This window comes from Orycteropus afer, unplaced genomic scaffold (genome assembly GCF_000298275.1).
Source record: "Orycteropus afer afer isolate SDZICR_OR568_19922 unplaced genomic scaffold, OryAfe1.0 scaffold00312, whole genome shotgun sequence".
NCBI lineage: Eukaryota > Metazoa > Chordata > Mammalia > Tubulidentata > Orycteropodidae > Orycteropus > Orycteropus afer.
Window position 1 is genome coordinate 1,723,635 of NW_006921899.1, and position 21,185 is coordinate 1,744,819.

A 21,185-nucleotide genomic window follows, 5' to 3' on the forward strand; every position below is an offset into this window, starting at 1 on the left:
ATTTGGCTGCTAACCAAAAGGCAGGCAGTTCAAACCCACCAGCTGCTCTGTGGGAGAAAGACGTGGCAGTCTGCTTCCATAAAAACTGACAGCCTTGGAAAGCGGATGGGGCAGTTCTACTCTGTCCTCTAGGGGCTGAGTTGGAATCAGCTCGTCAGCAGTGGGTGTGGTTTAGGCTCTGCTTCCGTGAAGACTGACAACCTTGGAAACCCTGTGGGGCAGTTCTCCCCTGTCCTACAGGGTCATTATCAGTTGGAATGGACCTGATAGCAGTGGGTTGGTTTTTAGGGTTTAAAGGCAAAGGCTATGGTATGACTCTGTGGGCTCAGTTCTCATTCTTACCTGTTGTGTTATCTTAAACAAGTCATCTCACCTCAGTGGGGTCATGCCTAGAAATTGATGAAGAGTTTGTGTGTCTATACAGCCAACTCCACAGAGGTTTTGGAGACGGGAGTAGGGAAAATGTCGGAAGGAGAAAAGGCAAGAGAGAAGAGACAGGAAGCAGAGAGAGAGGAGGCAAGGAACCTCCTAAAAATACTTAACATGGTCAAGGGCTAGAACAACACTGAAGAAAGTGTCAGACCTGGAAGGGCAACAGGCCCACAAGGTGCCCTGCAGCAGGGTCAGTGGTGACAGCAGGGCCAAGAGGAGCCTGTCCTCAGGGAACCGTGAGGATGCCTGCCCAGCTGAGAGGGGGAGTGTGTGGCAGAAAGAAGGGCATGCTTTCTCTTACAGCCAAGAGGAGCCGAGAGAGCTGTCCTGCACTAAAGAAGGGAGGGAGGGCTGTGCTCTTCTCTTTGAGGGAACCTTCCAGACTGGTTGGCCTGTGTGCATTCTGATCCTGATGCCGAGTTGCACCCTGCTGCTTCCTTAATAAACCATTTAATTACAAGTACAGTCTGTGAATTCTATGTGGCCAGTGCGATGGTTTATTGAACCCAGAAGAGAAGTAGAGAGTGGCATGGGGGGCACAGCTCATGTCAGAATTGGTGAAAAGGTTGCACAGTGGAAGCATGTCTGACGTCCACTTCACGGTGATGAGCCTGGGGCCAATCCCGATTCACTCTCACCTCCTTGAAGGCAGACAGCTTCTGTTGCCTTTACTGCTAGAACCTTAAACACACTTAGTATCATTCAAAGCACTGTGATAGGAATTGTGTAAAACTTGTTAAATAATTTGCAATATTTAATCCCTCATATCCATCATTTGCCAAAAAAAAAAAAGGCTGACACAAGCACATCTTAATTAGGAAGTTCTTTGTACCTTGCACTGTTCTACTTTATTTCCCGCTTCATCCATCTCTTCCTTGAGGGTATCTATTTTTGATGGAAGCCCCTGAAAGTTGGTTCCTGAAGATTTGTGAGCTTGGTTCCACCTGCAAAACAAGGGAGTAGCCAGTATCTGAGAACAAGCTGTACAAACACAGACCTACAGAGGCACAGAGCCAAATGGATTCCACTCAGATGGGTATTGATACAGAGAAGCCAGCTGCCCTTATGTTTACCCTCTCAAGATGGAAGCAGGCAGAACCAGACATTCGCCTCTCATCCTGACAGGACACTTGGAATAGTGGGATAGCTGTGTGCTTCAACCACAACCCAACCATAACCAATCAGAACCGAATCCCACTCCTGGAGTTCAGGCCATGGAACCCCTTTCCTTCGTGACCAGTCATGGAATTCCTGCCATGAAACATTTCCTTCCTCTCCTGCTGGGTCTAGAATGTGCCCTGTGTCCTCAAGCATCAGTTTCTTTTCCTGATGACCCTCTTGCCCACTCCCCTGGCCTGTGATTACTTTTAGCAGGTGAGTAAGAAGGTACTTACTGCCTTCGCTAAGTTGCTATTGAGTCAAGAGCTATGAAATCACTTTAAGAATGAAAAATATTTATAAGAATTAATATTCTAGACACAATACCCACAGCATGTCTGAAACGTAATGTGGAATATTTACATTCCCTATATCAACGGCAAACAACAACAACAACATATATAATATCTGGGAGATCTGGTAGCATAATGCCTAACGCATTTGACTGCTAACCAGAAGGCTAGTGGTTCAAACCTACCAGCCACTTCTCGTAAGAAAGATGGGGCAATCTACTTCCTTGGCGATAACACCTTGGGAACCCAAGGAGGGGTCACTAGGAGTTGGGTCTGACTTGACAGCACATAAGAACAACAACATATATAGTATAAGGAGGTCTGGTGCTGCAGTACCTAAGGCATTTGACTGCTAATGAGAGGGTTGGCAGTTCAAACCCACCAGCCACTCCATGGAAGGAAAACTGGCCAATCTACTTTCTTAAAGATGTACTGTCTTGGAAACCCAAAGGGGGTCGCTATGAGTTGGAATCGACTTGATGGCAGTGAGTTTGTTTTGCTTTGGTTATATACAGTTTGTCAAAAGGACCAAAAATAATTACACTGTAGGAAAAACCGGGGAGTGACATAAGGGATGATAATAGAACAACTTGTATTTGCTTTAAAAGTGTGTTCTGATCTTCTGTGTGAACATGGATGCGTCTGCTGTGGAAAGTTCTCACACTTCACTATCCTGAAGATGCAACACGGAACCACGTCCGAGGTGTCGCGTGTCCGGGACGACCATGGCCCTGCAGTGCCACACTCCGTCCCACTCCACACTGCTGATGGGAAGCATGCCTCCACGGCCAGACTTCAGCATGGCCAGCAAAGCAACACTGGTGATGCCGCCCAGGCAAACAAGCACAGACTCAGGAGCCCGACACATCAAGTGGTTGGATGACAGGCTCCACCTGCCCTCCTTGTAGGACCTCGGGTAATGACTTAACCTCCATGGGCCTGAGTGGCCTCGACTGTAAAACTAAGAGAACAAACACTGCCTGCCTTGCAGAACTGTGAAAAGGATAAACCAAAACCCACTGCCACTGAGTTGATTCCAACCCACAGAGACGCCCATAGGGTTTCCAAGGTGGTAAACCTTTGTGGAAGTAGATTGCCTCATCCTCCTGCAGAGCAGCTGGTGGGTTTGAACTGCCAACCTGCTGGCTAGCGGCCAGATGCCATACCCACTAAGCCACCAGAGCTCCTTGTCAAAACAATGAAGAAAGGAACACATATATCTAACAGTGCGTGTATATGAGTGCAAGCATAAAACATCTGGCAAAGAACAGATTCCTAGTTAACGTTAGCTATTATCAACTTCCTCCAGGGAAAAGCCATCGGAATAAGTAAAGAGAAAGAGAAAAGATTCCATTGTTTCAGGTTCTCCAAGATCCACTGTGATTAATTCCGTGAACAAGACCATGAACGCAGGATGAAGAATCAGTGGTTGAAATCTCCTATGGGGTAGGTGCATTGCAAACTTAATTAATATTCCTTGCAGATAAACATCTGTAACGCCACTCAGCCAACTGCAGCGAGGTTAAGTCACCCACTTCAAGATCAGATAACTAATCTTTACAATAGCCTTCCCTATCTTGAGCAAAAATGTGCCTCGGGGGAGCCCCCAGGCCCTGGTTCCCTCAGTGTCCACCCGACAAGGAGCCCCAGGCCCTGGTTCTGTTCACAGCGTCCACCCGACAAGCAGCCCCCAGGCCCTGTTTCCGTCACAGTGTCCACCGACAAGGAGCCCCCAGGCCCTGGTTCTGTTCACAGTGCTCACCGACAAGGAGCCCCCAGGCCCTGGTTCCGTCACAGTGTCCACCGACAAGGAGCCCCCAGGCCCTGGTTCCTTCAGTGTCCACCCGACAAGGAGCCCCAGGCCCTGGTTCCGTCACAGCGTCTACCGACAAGCAGACCGTGTAGTCTAGTGCAGACTCCCAGCTCTGCTGCCTATCATCTGCACGGCATGAAGCAAGGCACACAAGTAATATTCGCAGGTCCTGCCCTGATGCGTGAAACGAGGGTTATGTCTCCTCTCAAGGGGGACGTTACATTAACCTCCCTCTTCATTACTGAAGCTTCTGCTTTGAATGTCCAGCACAGAGTCTGCCACACAGTAAACGTCTGGCTTAGAGCCGTCCAAACAAATGAGCAAATGAAGAGAGGCCAGCGGGCAAATGCACGCCGTGGCCAATGCTAAGCAAACAGCAAGCGGGCTGTAAATGGGGCCAGGACCCTTCTCATTCCTAGTGGTACTTTTTCTCTTTTCCAGCTTTTCAAGATGATCAGAAATGAGGCGTTCATGTGACATCTCTTACTTACTAAAATCGAGATGTGCCTTTTAATCACCTCAACATTTCTTATGTCAGAATATGTCTCACCAAGTCATGTGTCTGTTTAACGAAGTGCTTGTTTTTTCCCCAGAAAAAGTGAGTGCTAACTCTGGTACTCAGCGCATGTTTAAACCAAGTCACAAAACCTGCTACTGTCGCGCTGACTCCGACTCACGCCAACCCCGCGTGTTACAGAGCAGAGCTGTGCCACAGGGGTTTCTTGGTTGTAATCTTAACAAATCGCTAGGCTTAACAAATTTCTTCTCTAGTGCCACCAGGTGTGTTTGAACCACCAGCCTTTGGGTTTGTAGTTGACCACAAACCACTTGCACTGCCCTAGGACCCTTAATGGCATCTCAGAAACAAGGAAGTACAGCACTGTGATAGCCATTTTCTAAAGTTCTCTGACTTGTTTCATTGCATTTATTCAGGAAATAAATGCAATGCAACATACAATCCACAAGCAACACCAACAACACCTACCACCATCACCACCACAGCATTCCAAGTATCTGACACACGGGACCCAGTAACTAAGACCTGCGTCTCCACGTAAATCCACTGCCATTGAGGCAATTCTGACTCATAGCGACCCCCATTGGGTTCCAAGGCTGTAAATCTTTATGGAAGTAGACTGCCTCGTCTTCCTCCTGCGGAGCAGCTGCTGGGTTTGAACCGCTGACCTTCTGGTTAGCAGCCAAATGCCTTAGGCACTGTGCCACCAAGCTCCTTTACCTCCATGGACCAAACAGAAACAGCCGTTATCTGTTGCACAGGACTGCTGCTGTTGGTTGCTGTCAGGTGATTCTGCCTCACGGCGACCCCGGTGGGCAGAGCAGAACTGCTTGCTGGGGTTTTCAAACCGTGACCCTCAGAAGCAGACTGTCTTCTGAGGTGCCTTGGGTTGAAACGCTAACTTCTTGGCTACCAGTCAAACGCTTAACCGTTCGTCTACCCAGGGACTCTTCCTGAGTCTATGATGAAGATTAATTAATCTAACAAAATGAGGGTCAGCAAATGATGGTCCACAAGCCAAGACCACCCTGTCACCTGTCTTTGTAATTACGGGGTGCCTGGAACCAGCCCCGCCCACTCCAGTACGCACTGTCCACGGCTGCTTTTCTGCCTCGACGGCAGAGAGGATAGTCACCCAGAAACCATCCAGCCACAAGGACTGAACTGTTTACCGTCTGGCCCATTACAGAAAAAGCCTCAGTCTGGTGATGCAGCCTGAGAACCTGAGAACGGACAGTTGTCTTCCTATCCCAACTCCCACACCCACAGAGAAGAAAGCTATCTCTGATGCCACACACGTCACTGATAAACACCTGATTAAGGACAGAGCTGAGGCTGGAGTCCAGCACACACCGACCCTTCCACAGCCCCCGGGCGTGGTTACTTGGTTTCTCCCTTCCAGGCACAGCGTTTCTTGATTTTGCAGAGTAACTGCTCTGGGTTTGTCACACGCTGGCACCTTCGGGAGCTGTGAGGATCGCTTATCTGTTTGCTCCTACAAGCCGCTATCCCAACAACCATGCTACTAGACCTGTCTGCCACTGTCCCCATCGCCCACCCTTAATACACACACTGTAAAAAAATCTCTTCTCCATCTCCTTTCACTGCTTACTCACTAGTAACAGCACATCACACTCTAACAACATCCCCACAGCCCTGCTGGGGAGCACGAGGTTTCCAAGGGGTGTCAACAGGCCACTGATTCAGTCTACGGTCAGTATGCACTCAGTGGTCTTCCTCTCATCTGTGCTGGGGACGGGGATGGTTGCTGGGTTTGTGACTTAATAGTGTGTTATTGGTTATTTTCATAGTTGGACCTTACCTGGCTCTGACAGAATCCCAGTCCAACACCAATTTAGCAAGCTGTTTCCTCTGCTTTTGGATATTGGGAATCTCTACCTAAACAGAACACACGAAACAAGATGAGCTTCAAGGTTTTATCTTAACATTTTAAAGTGCAGTATCTTTTTCCACACATGTTTTCTCTTAGGCAAAGTATTTCACACCCTGACTCATGTTATTTACAAAAATAAGTGTACAGTAGAGACGCTGCCAAGGAGCTCTGGCGGCACAGTGCCTGAGGCATTTGACTGCTAACCAGAAGGCTGGCAGTTCAAACCCACCAGCCACTCCTCAGAAGGAAGATGGGACAATCTACTTCTATAAAGATGCACCGACTCAGAAACCCAATGGGGGTTGCTATGAGTCAGACTCGACTTGATGGCAATGGGGTTTGGTTTGGTTTAGAGCCACTGACAGTGCTAACCCTACAGACACAGGTGAAGTGTCTGCCGCCCAGTCCAGGCTGGTCTCGGCTCCTCTATGCCACACGGCACGGCACGCACCTCGGCTATGCTGTACAGAGGGTCCGCGATCTCCTTCTCCACAAAGACTTCGTGCTGGGAGAGCTCGAGAGCCAGCTGATTCTCAGCGTCGCCGCACGTCTCCAGCATCTTCCTTTTAAAACAAGACAGCCCCAAAGCAAACGTTCATTAAGGCAGCCACCTAAATACCCACACTGAGCCACCCTGGTGTCTCCACAATAGGAACACGCTACAGGATTACAGCCATAAAACCTTAAAAACAGCTCAGACGTGGCAGTCAAATACAGACTTGTGCTTTAAAATGAAAAAGACTCTCTCAGGTACATGCTCTCTGTGTGTGTGTGTGTGTGTGTGTGTGGAGGGGGGTTGTAAACAGTGAAGTCACACCTTACGTAAGGATTTGGTTCTCCAATTAGCTAAAAATCAAACGTCCCCAAAGTAACTCTGGAAATCTTTTGAATCACATGTAAAGATCATTACATGTTGTTCCTTTGTCTGTTAGTGATGCCCTGGGTGGTGCCAACAGTAAGCATGCTTGCCTGCTAACCAACAGCTGCAGGGTTGAGTCCACACAGAGGTGGCTCAGAAGAAAGGCTGGTGACCCACTTCCAAAGCATCAGCCCCGAGAAAGACCCTGCAGCACAGTTTACTCGGACACCCATGGCGTCCCCGTGAGTCCGCTGACCCGACAGCAGCTGGTTTGGTTATTTTGGTTGAGGTCTCAGTGAGCCCAGCCTGGGCTGGGGGACCCAGAGCTAAGGAAGGTGCTGGTGTTCCACCGGGCAGCCCGATGATAGCTGGCGAACACGAAGTCGCGCTTCCTTTTGCTTTGCTGGGAACACACGGCGGATGCTGCACAAAACACATGCAAGTAAATAGTGCAGCTGCCCCATCTCTGGCCCTGCTCTCTCCCGGCCCGTCCAGCTCTCCAGGGGTTCTCTGGAAGCTACAAACGGGTGTCGCCTGCGCATGAGGTAGGTGAGAACCTGATCTCCCGGGCCAGCCTGCCCGAATGCAAGTACAGGCTTCACTATTGACCCATTAGTCGTGTGGCCTTGGGCAATCTATGTCCTTCCCTATGTATCAATGCCTCATCTGTAAAATGGCTTTTTTTTTTTCGTGTTACCTTTTTTTATATTGTGATTTGGGTAAAAGTTTACAGAGCAAATTCACTTTCCATACAGCAGTTCACATACACTTTGTCTCATGACAGTGACTACAACCTCCCACAATGCAACAGCTCTCCTCCCACTTCCTCCCCATAGTTACCTCTTCCCAGTGTCCACCCCTCCATGTGCTCCTGCCCCCTGAGCTGTCTCTCTGTACCTAAGCAGCCCTTCTTTCTCCCATGATTGTTCTCTCCAAGGAGTGTATCTACTTGAGATAAATGTTTATCTCATATGCCTGTCTTTTGTTTGGCTGGAAGCCACAGGAGTGGGTTCAATTCCAGACCTGAACAGCAGCTAGGGGCCATAGTCTCAGTGGTTCCATCAGGCCCTACCAGACCAGCAAACCTGGTCCCCCCTCCTATTTTTTTCTTTTTATGATTTTGAGTTTTGTTCCACATTGTTCTCCCTCTCTATCCAGGATCTCCTACACAGATCCCCCTCCAAATGGTTGACAGTGGTAGCCGGGCACCATCTAGTTTTTCTGGTCTCATAGTCGTATAGGCTGAGGATTGCATGGTGTACCGGTCACTTGGACTAATTGTTTCTAAAATGGATTGTTTTGAGGATTAAATGAGTTATGACAGGGAAAGCACATAAAACAGTGACAGCACGCTGCAAGTGCTCTTTCTTTCAACGACTGTGACGAAGATGACAGTCACAGTATGAGGAAGCATGAAGAGGGGCACACACCCAGGCAGGAGGGGCAGGAAAGCTGGCGTGTACCCGAGTCACCCTCCTCCCAGGGCCTTGGCTCCAATTCGGGAGCACTGCCAGGACAAAGGAGGGGTGAAACGTGGGAGAAAATCGTTCTTCTTCAAACAACGAAGGGAGGAAAAAACAACTGTCATAATAATGGCCACTTGGAGGAGGTTAAAGACAGGTGGGACAAAAACACTAGTCAATAATATCATGGAAGACAGGAGAGGATGGTGGGCATCCAAAAATTCTAGGCCATCTGCCTTAGTTCTCTAGCGCTGCTGTAACAGAAATACCACAAGTGGATGGCTTTAACAGCCAGGAATTTAAAAATCTGAACAAAGGGAGGATTGTAGGACATTCTATGTGGCAGTTTCAAGGCAATGGGCTGCAAGTCTAAGGGCCACACTCAGCTGAGAGGCAGGTGACAGAGGGGACAACGCCGGAGAAGCACAAGCTTATTGTAAGATTTTTTTCAGTTGTTCAAATAATATATGCCTGTTGTTAAAAAAAGTCAAATGAAAAATCTAAATTCAGAAAACCCATTACCTAGAGACAGCCAGCACGGACATGCTGGTGACCACCCTTAAAGGTCTCAAGGGGACAGGTCAGGTTTACAAATCTGAGTCCACCCCTGAATAGTGAAGGGGCTACATTCTTACACGCAGGCTTTAGAGGAATAAATATGGACCCTCTCAATGATTTTCCTTAATGATCCTTTCTACCTTCCAACTCGGGCCCTGTTCCTACTAAAGGAAGGTTGTCCAGCAAGCCTGTGGCCTTGACCCCATTTTCTCCCACAGAACCTGGAGGGTGAACCTTCCTGCGGACATGACATGCCATCCTGCTGACGACCCCTCTGGTCACACAGGAGGTGGTCAAGTCAACTGAGGGCACCCAGTTCCCAGGAGGCAGCCAGCTCTTACCCCAAGAGAGAGTCTTCTAGCTGAGCCGACGCTTCTTGCATGTTCTGAGCGAGCGCTGTCAGAGGGAGTTTTTTCTGGAAGGCAGAAGACAGTGGAGTGTTTTCCATTACTGTTTGACACCCATTTTCAGTTATCTGCTTCCTATCACTGAACACTGATTTCTCTCTCTCATCAATTACCCAGGAAAAGGAGACCTGCGTGCGTTGACATCCTGGGCTCAAAGGTACCAGTTGTGACAGTGCTTCTGTGTCTGCTTCCTCATGTGTGTAAAACAGGGATGATAACAGCGCCCATGTCTTAGGACACAGCCATCGTCAAGCACCTAGCATGTGCTAAGTACTTAGTAAATGTTGACAGCTCTTATCATCACTAGTTTGTCGTACTGTGGTGGCTTGCGTGTTGCTGTGAGGCTGGAGGCTATGGCACCGGTATTTCAATACCAGCACCAGGGTCACCCATGGTGGGTAGTTGCATTTGAGCTTACAGAATAAGACAGACTGGGAAGAAGGAAGGGCTCATCCACTTCTCAAAGAACTGGCCAGTGAAACCCTTATGAACAGCAGTGAAACCCTGTCAGATGCAGTGCCAGATGATGAGCCCCTCAGGTTGGAAGGCACTCAGAACACCACTGGGGAAGAGTCGACCTTAACAACATGGATGGATTAAAGCTTTCAAGACCTCCATTTGCTGATGGGGCATGATGCAAAATGGGAAGAAACAGCCACAAACATCCATTATGAAATGGAACGCGTAAAGATCGATATCCTAGGCATTAGTGAGCTAAAATGGACTGGTATTGACTAGTTTGTGTCAGACAGTCATATAGTCTACTATGCTGGGAATGACAAACACAATGAATAAGGAAGACCGAAGAAGACTTGATGCTTCTGGATTATGGTGTTGACAAAGAATACTGAAAAGACCATGGACGGCAGAAGAATCTGTCCTGGAACAAGCACCGCCAGAACGCTCTGCGGAAATGAGAACGGCCAGACTTCACCTCACCTACTTTGGTCGTGTGGTCAGAAGGAACCACTCCCTAGAGAGGGACATCGTGTTCTAGAGGGTGGGTGAAAAAGGGGAAGACCCTCAGTGAGCCGGACTCACAGGGGCTGCAACGATGGGCTCAAGTACAGCCAAGTCGGTGAGGATGGTGCACGACCAGGCAGTGTTTCGCTCAGTTGTATACACGGTTGAACATAGGGTCACTATGAGTTGGAGTGGACTTGATGGCCCCACACAACAACAATAACGGCAGCTCTTATCATTATTATCACTACTAAATCAAGTGACTACCATGTCCCAGGCACTAGGGTGATTAGCACAACATATAAACGCAATCATGTTCTAATTCAAAAACTTTTCCTAGAACATTCTTTTATTGTTTTAACTTTCTATTATAGTGTGTTGTACAGTTTATGGAGCACAGTAGTTTTCCATTCCACAATTTATACACATTTTGTTTTGTGACATTAGTTGCAACTCCCTCAATGTACCAGCATGCCTCCTGTTCCTCCCTGGGTTGCCCGTTCCCATTCATCCATCTTTCCCTTCATTCATCCATTCTTAAACTGGCTCTCACTTTGGCTATAATCTTAAAGACTTAGCCTTAATTACGTATCTAGTTAAATAGTAAAATAATAATAAATGTTTTTAAGCACAAAGTCATTTATTTTCCTATCAGAAATTTGCTTTTCAGCTAGAAATGACAAGGACCACCTGATTGTATAGGCAAGAACACTGGAGCCCAGAGAAGCCACATGGCCTGGCCGAGCACCCCAGGGAGAGGGCAGAAGAGCCTAGTCCCGCATGACCCCACCCACAGGTGTCTTTCCACCACTGACTGATGTTTATTTCAGACTATGAATCAAAGAGGCCTGGGAAGTAACAGGTGGGTTAGTTATACCACATAATCTGCTTAACAGGAATTCTTTCGAGTCTGAGCACCCCACATAATGTCACCTTCCCAAAAAGAAGGACACTCAGGTCAGAGACCCGGGGTTCACTCTGCTGCATCACTACTTTGCTGTGACCACTCGTACACTACCTACCTTCTCCACCTCCAAAGTGCACCATCAACTACGTTCATGCACGTACTGGCCTAGATTGTACAGAATATCTCTGGAAGGTGATACAGAACCTGCCAATACTGGGGAGCTCTGGGGACCAGGGATGGGAGAAACTTACTTTCTATTCTTTTGTATACTCTGAATATCAAAGTGTGACTACATAGCCTACTAAATGCAGCATACTGAAATTTACAAAGAAGTGACGATAAACACAACCCAGCTACACTTCTCCCAAGTTATTTTCAGGTAAATGAATAATGGGCTCTGGCCTGCAAGGGGACTAACCCCAGCTTCCCCGCGTCTAGACCAGGAAGACATGAGAAACTGAGCAGCGGCTTGATTCACAGGAGAAGGCTGATCACCCGTGTGCTTTAGATGCACTGCTCTTCTGAAGTGTGGGAGACTCAGTAAAACCAACTCTGGGATTCCAACTCCATGGGAAAAAAAAGTCCCCAGAGAGAAGCCTTCTCTGGTAAATGTCCAAGTTCCCACTGTAAATGACCTGTGGTTTCCATGCCCTGACCCCAAACCACAACAGTTCTGTTCCCTGATGTAAATGAGTAAGGAAATCCCACCTGACACATGGGCTCATGAAGATTTTGTTCACCAGCATCAAACACCTCCACCAAGAAGTCATCAGGTTTTTCTGGGGTGAACAGCTTTTTGATCGCCAGAGATTAGTTTAAAAATCTCCAAAGTCTTCATTTGTAAGATGCATGCAATAGCCAAATGCATAAAAAGAAGTGATTCCAGGTCTACTCTGACCCCCAATATTAGCTCTAGCACGTCACCGGCTTGAGCTTGGAAGGTCACCCACCCCATCTCCATCCCCTCTGATGTGTCTCACACGCATGGGCTTGTCCAGTGAGAACTCTGAGAAACCTCCTCCTGTGTTGTCTAGAGTCTGCTGTGGGTTCCTCTATGTTATGTGGCCTCTTGTGGAAATAAAGGCCTGATTCTTCTCCTACCATTTTCACGGTGGCTCCTCTCCTTATGTGCAGAGTGTCGACATCCCCAGAATCCTCAGGCTCTGGCACTTTTGTCTGAAGTTGCAAAAAGAAGGCTCGGGCTTTAGGTTTTAGAAAGAAGGACCAAGCATGTTTGTCTCTCTGTCCCTTCTGCTTGGAATATGCCCAGCACCTGTCACTATTTTCCTCCTTTCCATGTTAGGCAGTGCCTCCTCCAGGAAGCCTCACCTGACTACCACCCCCACCCCCACTCTCCTGTGGAATCCAGTCCTGGTCCTTCCATAATACAGATACTATTTTGTTCATCATGGCATCTTGGGATGATTGATTTGCATTCTCTCACCCACCAGGCTGTGAGCACCAGTGTGGTAGTTAAGTTTGTGTGTCAGCTTGGCTGGGCCTGGTTGAGTGGCTGGGCAGCTTGGTGGTAGTATTCCCTATGATGAGGCTGGTAATCAACTCCATGGTGGAATCTACTGTGAGCAGCTGAGTAGCTAGCTAGCTGCCTTAGGGATGTGGTCGGCTTCCTGTATATAAGGAAAAGCATTGGGGAATGGTGTCTAGCTTATGGCATGCTGGAACCCTGCATGTAGCTGTGTCGTTGTTCAGCAGCCTGCCATGCTCTGCTGACTTTGGGACTTTCAATGGACTTGAATTAATGGCCTGCCATGTGGTTTGGTAACATCGGGACTGTGCCTTTTTACTTGTCAACCTTGGGCTTGTCAGTCTCAGCAGCCAGCAGCTGTCTGAGTGAAGAAAAGCCTCTAGCTTCACTGGGCTGGGAGCAGGAGGCAGAGCTGAAGCCTAAGGCTAAGGGGCTTTCACCCAGCCCCTAGAGCTTGGCACTTTGAACTCAGACTTAAAGCCTTCCAACTGTAAGAGAATAAACTCCTGTTTGTTAAGGCCATCCCATTTGTGGTATATTCCTGTCAGAGTGGCATAGGGAACCAGAACAGGGAAGAAGAACGAGGGGAGCTATTGTACTATGGGAAATTGCAGTCATGAATCATGAGACAAAATGTGTATGAATTGCTGTATGGAAAATGAATTTGCTCTGTGAGCTTTCACCCAAATCACAATAATAATAAAACCCTACAGAGCAGTTCTACTGTATAACACATGGAGTTGCCACAAGCTGGGATTGACTCGATGGCAGTGGGGCTTGGGTTTGGTTTGGCTTGGGTACTGCGTGGCTGGAAGGAGCTCTGGTGGCACAGTGCCTAAGGCATTTGACTGCTAACCAGAAGGCTGGAAGTTCTAACGCACCAGCCACTCCATGGAAGGAAGAGGGGGCAATCTACTTCTGTAAAGATATACCATCTTGGAAACCCAATGGGGGTCACTATGAGTTGGAATTCACTTGATAGCAGTGGGTTTTTGGTTATGTGGATGGAGTGCAGTGTGAATGGGAGGAAGCAGGAGACAATGAGACTGATAAGGAAAATGGGATGAGAGTATAAACAGTTTAAGTCATGCTAAAGAGCCAGGATATTAGACCAGGCAAGGGAGATCAGCCAGTACTCCTCAAAAGAGGCCCCACTAGCATTTTGGGGCAGTTCCTTGGGCAGAACTATCCTACTAGGCACCACAGAACATTTACTGTCTTGGTCCCCACTCTCCAAATGCTAGTAGTGTTCTCCAGTCGTTCTGTTGGTGTTGGTGTTAGTGTTAGGAGCTGTCAAATCAGCTCCAACTCACAGCGACCCTACATACAAGAGAACAAAGCACTACCCAGTCCTGCGCCATCCTCGCAATCCTTCCAGTCATTATGGTGTTGGTGTTGGGCACCGTCAAGTCAAGTCAGCTCTGATTCACAGTGACCCTACGTACAACAGAACAAAACACTGCCCGGTCACGTGCCATCCTCACAATCCTTCCAGCCATTATGCCAATGAACATCGTCCCTACACATTTCCAAATATCCCCAGGGGCATAACTCTGATTCCTGTTGAGAACTACCAAGTAAGATTTTTTTTTTTGAAGGCAAGACTCAGTTTGTATTTCAGGAAACCAACTCCACTGACCAGCCTAAAGACAAGCTGGAAAAGAGGGAAATGAGAGGCAGGAAGTGGAGCTGAGGATGTAATGACGACAGTCCCCGTGAGAAGTGATCAGGTCTTGCACTCATCTAGGTGGTGGAGAAGGAGCGGAGGTGAGCAATCAAAAGATACACACAGAAAATCACAGCACTGGCTGATCCCACAGCCAGGGGAGGATGGAAGATAAAATCAAAGTGAATATAAGATAGCCCCACAGCTTCCAGCTTGCATAACAGGGTGGATGGAATTCAAGAGAGAACACAGAAGGCAGAACTGGTTACGCATACTAAAACTGACACCTGTGAGCCTGTTTGAAAATGGCTTAAAAGTGCTGGGTATACAGGGATCTAGCTCAGGGGCAGGGATGTGGGGGAAAGAAGAGGTAACTACAGGGAGGAAGGAAGAAGAGAGCTGTCACACTGTGGGGAACTGCAGTCAGTGTCATGAAACAAAACGTGTACCAACTGCTGAGTGAAAGATGAATTTGCTCTGTAAACTTTCACCCAAATCACAATAAAAATTAGTAAAAGAAAGAAAGAAAAAAACAGACACACACACACACACACACACAAAGTCCTGGATGTAAACACAACAATCAGAAGTCAAGAGAACAGAGGAATGTGACAGTGACAACAAGGAGAAGGACAGAGCCTCGGGAAACAAGAGTAACAGGGTAGGCAGCGCCAAGCCGGGCAGGAGGCTGGGCAGGTGCAGGCAGAGCAGAGCCAGTGGGTGGGTCTGGCTCTCTGGGGGGGATCCTGCAACAGGCATTCCCGGAGCTGTAGGTGTATGCAAACCTCCATTCCTCTGACCAACACAACTGCAGAATCCTGAGTGTTGTGCAAGAGAGGAATAACCCTGTTGACAAGATGTCCCATAAGTGTCTGGAGGAAATCTGAAAGGAGGAAGACGTGGGTCATCCGCAGACCAGGTCCTCCTTTCGACAACAATACGGCACGTCATTGTTTCTCTGAGAGCCACTGTAACTATCACCTGAATGTTACATGGGCTTTTAAGGCTCTGTGGAGCCTTGAAACACAGAACTGCCTGATGGACGAAAGCCACTGGCAGTACGCCACTGGCGGAACTCTGTGAGCTCTACCCGTGGCACACAGAAACCACAGAATCCACTCTCAGTGGATGCACCCTGGAGTACACATCTTCCTCTTTCTGTCCACAGGAGCCTGACCTTTCTTAGGGATATCCCCTGGCCCCATAAAGCATGTGAGCTGGAGGTAGGACCACAGCCCATGCTCTAGAGACGTGTCTGATTGGCTTCAGCCAATCTGCACATCCCACCTCCTCAGCCTTCCTCACCTCCTACCACAGTGACTGGTTGGAATGGGTATGTTCAGAAACAGGAACTGTGCCTAACTCAGGTCCGTGCCATGGAAAGAGATGTCTATCTGCCAGGGACATAGAAGAACCTTTCTCATTACATTAAGAAAATTCCTGGGAGAGACGCTCTCTGCTCCTGCTGGACCTGCACAGGAAAGCTAGAAGCTGCGGGTAGCCTACTTACAACCTGAAGGACAGCCATCTAGGACAGAGCAGACTGAAAAAGACAGAGAGGGGTGAGAAAGGAAGATACAGGGTTTCTAGTTACTTCATTGAAGTGCTAGACTGAGTCTCATCTGGAGTCCACCAACCTCTGGACTTTCCAGTTAGCAAGCTCATAAATTATCGCATTTTCCAAGTCAGTTTAAGGTAGGCGTTCAGCTTTTTGCCATCAAAAGATTCCTAAGGGATGTGTCAGTTCTCTTATCAATGACAAATGACCTACGGTGTCTTTAAAAGTACCTGGAGAAAATCCAAAGGGGGCAGGCCTGTGAACCCAGCAATGTCTTAAGCAGAAAGGGATGCTACAGTCAGGCAAGTGTCAGGAGAAGAGTGGTTCAAATCTGCAGGTAAACCTGCTGAAGGTGACAGGAAGGAACATGCTGATAAGGAGTGAAATGGCTTCCGAGTCACAGGACTGGGCCCTGGCTGGCAGCGGGTACTCACATGTCTCCTCTCGGCGTCGGTGCCATGCTGGCCCTGGAAGCAGCCCATCAGACGCTTGTGGGAATGGTGGCACATTGACCGCACTGTGTCCAGGCGCCGCTCAATCTGGCATGGGGCAGACAGAGGAGCTGTTTGCAGAGCTGTGGACTAACTCGGCCCTTCCTCGCCCCAAAGTCTTGCTTAGCCCTTGGATGTGAATGGAAATGGTTTCCACTCGCCCACACCAGGGTTTCTCACCATGGACACCTTGGGGCTGGGCATCGCAGCATGTGTAGCAGAAGCCTGGCTTCTACCCACAGATGATAGCAGCAAGCCCCTTCCTCTAGATGTGACAGACTAGAACGTCTCCAGACACTGCCAACATCCCCTGGAGCGCAGAATCACCCCTGGCCAAGAACTACTGACCATCCTTACACCAATTTTTAGACTGCTTCAGGGTTGATGCTGGTGTAGTAGTGCCTAAGACATCTGACTGCCAATCAGAAGCCTGGCAGTTCAAACTCACCAGCCACTCCTCGGAAGGAAGATGGGCAATCTACTTCCTTAAGAGATACAGCCTCAGAAACCCAAGGAGGGGTCGCTATGAGTCGGAATTGACTTGATGGCAGTGAGTGTGGGTTTTTTTTTTAGGGTTGACTCCATCTGCAGGGACAGGGGATAGTTTTAACTTGCTCTCAGACTGAATGGTGGCCACAGTTTTTAAACTGCAGCACCCACAAAGCCTCGGGTCAAACGTGGAGAGTCACGAATCAACAGTCCAGGCCCAGGCCCACTGCCAGGTGGGAAAAGCCACAGGGATCCTCTCTGCTGCACATAGCAGTGGGACCTTCCACATAAGTGCGGAAAGACTCAAAATACATGTTCCACTCTTTAAATCCCAGATCAGCACTTTCAAAATGACTCCTTTTTGGGGTTGGTAGCGGTTGTTGTTGTTTTCCTTTTTTTAACTCTAAAGCAAATTGGACAGTCAGAAGGAAGAAGCACTGACTTCAGGGGTAATTAGTTCCCCAGAAATATTATGCTGCGACAGGGCTGTTTATGGCAAAGAAAGCTGCTTTTTATGGGAAGGAATGCCAAAAATGTGTATTCTGATGACTCATGAATTCAAGCAGGCCCCAGGGGAGGCGCTCTATTTAAAAATCTATCAGTCAGTCAACAAATCCAAAGCAGAATTCATTTTGATCCCAAAACATTTTACCCAATGAGATGGTTTTATGCTCCTTATCACAGATCGTTACATCAACAGCCTCCCCTCAGACCCAAGTCCCAGGTGCCAGGACTGGAGCAGCAGGCAAGTTCATACTTTAGGAGACTGACTAGATTTTAAAACATCAGAAAACTAATACACTCTTCATCTGCCTCAAGGACAGGAAAAAAAAATTGTTTTTAAATTTCATTTTGATTGCAATTTGTACTAGAATGTAAACTTTACAAAGACAGGGCTTTGGTCTGTTTTGGTCACCAATTTATCACAGACAAAAGGCATTCACATAACATCTGTGGAAAGGACAAGTACCTACTAAGAACCCATGAGAAGTCCTAGAAAAACAACAGTGAATGCACCAGGGTTCCTACTCTCCAGGGAGTCACAGCCTCCTGAGGAAAATTCTATGCAATGGAAATAGAAGGCAGCCTCTTACAACTGCTCTGACAGAGATCTAAGGAAAGAGCTAGAGCACAGCAAACCAAGGGAAGTGCCACAGCAGAAGCAAAACAGTACAGGTGACAGTAGCAACAAAACACCGGCATTTGCCACCTCCTAGGCGCAGGCTCTCTTCCCAGCATGCTACTCGTTTCTTCATGAAGTCCTCCAGGGGCTGGATGTTACCCTCAACTGAGAGAAGTGGAAACGGAGGCACAGGGAGGTTCAATAAATCTCCAAGGCGACAAAGCCAGTTGCAGCTGGACATTTGAACCAGGCAGTCAGGAACCAGTACCTGCACTTTTTGCCACCACTCTCCTCCTTAATAGTTAAAAAAAAAAACAAAAAACCAAACTCACTGCCATCGAGTTAAATGCGACTTATAATGACCCCTCCTTGGGTTTCCAAGGCGGTTTCTCTACGGAAGTAGATTGCCCAAGCTTCCTTCCGAGGAGTGGCTGGTGGGTTTGAACTGCCACCCTCTGGTTAGCAGTCAAATGCCTTAGGCACTATGCCACCAGAGCTCCCTTAATAGTTAAAAGCAACAAAAATCAGAGGGGGAAAGTATTGGTAGCAATTATGGCAGACACGAAGTAAGTATCTGTATTATGAAACGATTAAATTATACATTTGACTACTTATTATTGTCGGATATGATAATATTTATATTATAAATTATGGTACTCATTAGACAATAATAAACAGGAGCCCCTTGGTAGTGCAAATGGTTAACACACTCATCTGCGAACCAAAACGTCGGTGGGTTGAGTCCACCCAAAGGCCCCTGGGCAGAAAGGCCTGCCGAGCCACTTCCGGTCAATCAGCCACAGAAAGCCCGACGGAGCAGAGCTCCACTCCAACACACGGGGGGTCGCCAGGAGTCGGAATCAACTCCACAGCAACTGGCTTGTTTTCTTGAAATAATGAATTATCCCTCAAACTCATAATTTTAAAATCAGAAAATAAGGCACTCCAGAAATTGATTTCAGATTTCAATGGGTATTTGGACAAAAAAAAAAACAGGACAGACAGCTGCCACCTGAGTCCCAAGGAAACTCTGCCACCCTCAAAGTGTCTGCAAAGTCCTCTGCCCTCATCTTGGGGTTGCAAGGACGAAATGAGGCAACGTGTATCACTGATATGAGGTGTGACAAGGAGAAATGGATGTGGCAGAGCCTCATTCAGTGAAAGCCTGACTGGACCAAACAGGATCTTTGAAAGTCTGAAAATGAATTTGAAATATACGATAAAAATGAAGTAGGAAATGCTGTTAAGAATGATTCTTTACTAATCTTAAAAAAGAAGAAAATAAACTTCTATTCCTTAATAAAACTTTTATTCAAAAAAAAAAAAAAAGAACAAAAACCTCAAACAAATAAGTTTTATTAAAACATTCTTTCTGCATAATTTAGAAGGCTGTTTTAGCATGGTAAGGCACTCTGGTGGCACAGTGCCTAAGGCATTTGTCTTATAAACAGAAGGTTGGCGGTTCAAACCCACCAGCTGCTCCACAGAAGGAAAATGGGGCAATCTACTTTTGTAAGGATTTATCACCTCGGAAACCCAATGGGGGTCGCTGTGAGTTGGCATCGACTTGATGCCAGTGAGCTTTTGGTTTTTAAGAGCTCTGGTAGCGTAGTGCCTAAGACACTTGACTGCTAACCAGAAGGCTGGCAGTTCAAACCCACCAGCCACTCCTCAGAAGGAAGATGGGGCAATCTACTTCCATAGTGATACCGCCTCGGAAACCCAGGGAGGGGTCGCTATGAGTCGGGTCTGACTCGACGGCACGTAACAACAACAACATGGTAGAAGGGGCAATTCGATAAAGTACCCAGCTTCTTTTCTCCCTGGGAGGAGACAGAAAGTCGCCTACGACACCTGGGAGCAGGTCTTTGTCTTCAGGGGCTCACCAGAGCAGACTTGGTCCAGTTTATGCCAATGAAAGGCAGGTAGACAGGTGAGGCTGCTCAATGGAAACTCCTGTGCCAGAGAGGTTTCTTCCTCCTCCCCAAGTATTCTGTAAGTGTGGGGAGTGGGATGAAGCAATCTGCATAAAGGTCCAGTGTCTTCTGGGAGAAAGTCCCAAGGGCCCCAAAGTCAGGGAGACCTGTTGAGAGCTGGACTGGAAAGGCCGGGAAGCAGAGTGGCCCAGGTCCTCTGGCAGGAAGCACCCTTACAGGGCAGGAAACAAGCCTGGGCCGATGACTAGAGGTCACCCCAGGGCCTCAGGGTAGTTCCGATAGGCATGGTCAGGGTCACTGGGATGAGAACTCCCTCAGGATTCAATGAGACCAGAGTCCCACCTCGGAGAAGAGCAGCCTGAGGGAGTGAGAATCTAAAGCCCTGTGTTAGAGCCAGTGGAGCTCTGGGCTCAGGGGGCAGGTTGTGTCCCATCAAGGACATCATCACAGCAGCACACTCGAGTCCCTCAGCCTACCCAGGACACGTGACCAAACCACAGTGCCACTGGCCAGGCCAGGCTGGCCAGGCTCCACCACCCACTCTACCCCACCCCAACACCTGGCACTTACTGAACTAGCCAACCCCATTTGAACTTCTTAATATGACACCTAAGTTTCAGACCCTCTTTGTTTAAATCACCTTGCAACTCAATTGCTTTTCTTTCTTGCTTAAAACCATGCTAGTCCAATTTTACTCTACTTCAAGCAAAAACTACAAGCTTAAATTCTCAACTGTGCTTTATCTTTACACGTCTTTAAACAGAGCACTTTAAACAGATAATATTTTGTTACCTGTAACAGATCTTCATTGAGGACTTCTGTTTTCTCAGCTCTGTGGGAAAAATGAAAAGTTCACAGTTAGGAATCCAGAAACACAAAGCAACTCATGAAATAATTATCCTGGAGTTTAAAACAAAAGGCAGAAATGAATGGTGACAAGGAGGGAAATGTCACCAATTTTTACATGAGAAGGCAATGTAAGCACAACCAAGCGGGGAGGGGCTAGCGTCTGCAAAGAATAGCAACCCAAAACAAACACAAGTCATCTGTAATAGTGGGTCTCACATGTGAGCATACACAGTACCAAGATGGCGGGAGACCTGACAATTAAAATAGATTCCCAGGCCTCCTCGCAAGAGATTCTACTTCAAAAGGTCGAGAGTGAGAGCCT

At 47.8% G+C, this 21,185-nt stretch overlaps 1 protein-coding gene across 1 annotated transcript in view; it reads right to left on the bottom strand.

Annotated features, from left to right (window-relative positions):
* Positions 1–20,839, bottom strand: part of ARHGAP17 (Rho GTPase activating protein 17) — a 69,476-nt gene extending 48,637 nt beyond the window's left edge. The window contains exons 1-6 of the mRNA XM_042782426.1: positions 20,807–20,839; positions 16,409–16,513; positions 9,329–9,402; positions 6,559–6,670; positions 6,036–6,112; positions 1,265–1,376 (exon numbers count right to left, since the gene is read on the bottom strand). Coding sequence (XP_042638360.1) covers positions 1,265–1,376; positions 6,036–6,112; positions 6,559–6,670; positions 9,329–9,402; positions 16,409–16,483 — 450 coding nt within the window. The 5' untranslated portion in view covers positions 16,484–16,513; positions 20,807–20,839. The remainder of the gene's footprint in view (positions 1–1,264; positions 1,377–6,035; positions 6,113–6,558; positions 6,671–9,328; positions 9,403–16,408; positions 16,514–20,806) is intronic.
* Between the last annotated feature and the right edge of the window lie 346 nt (positions 20,840–21,185).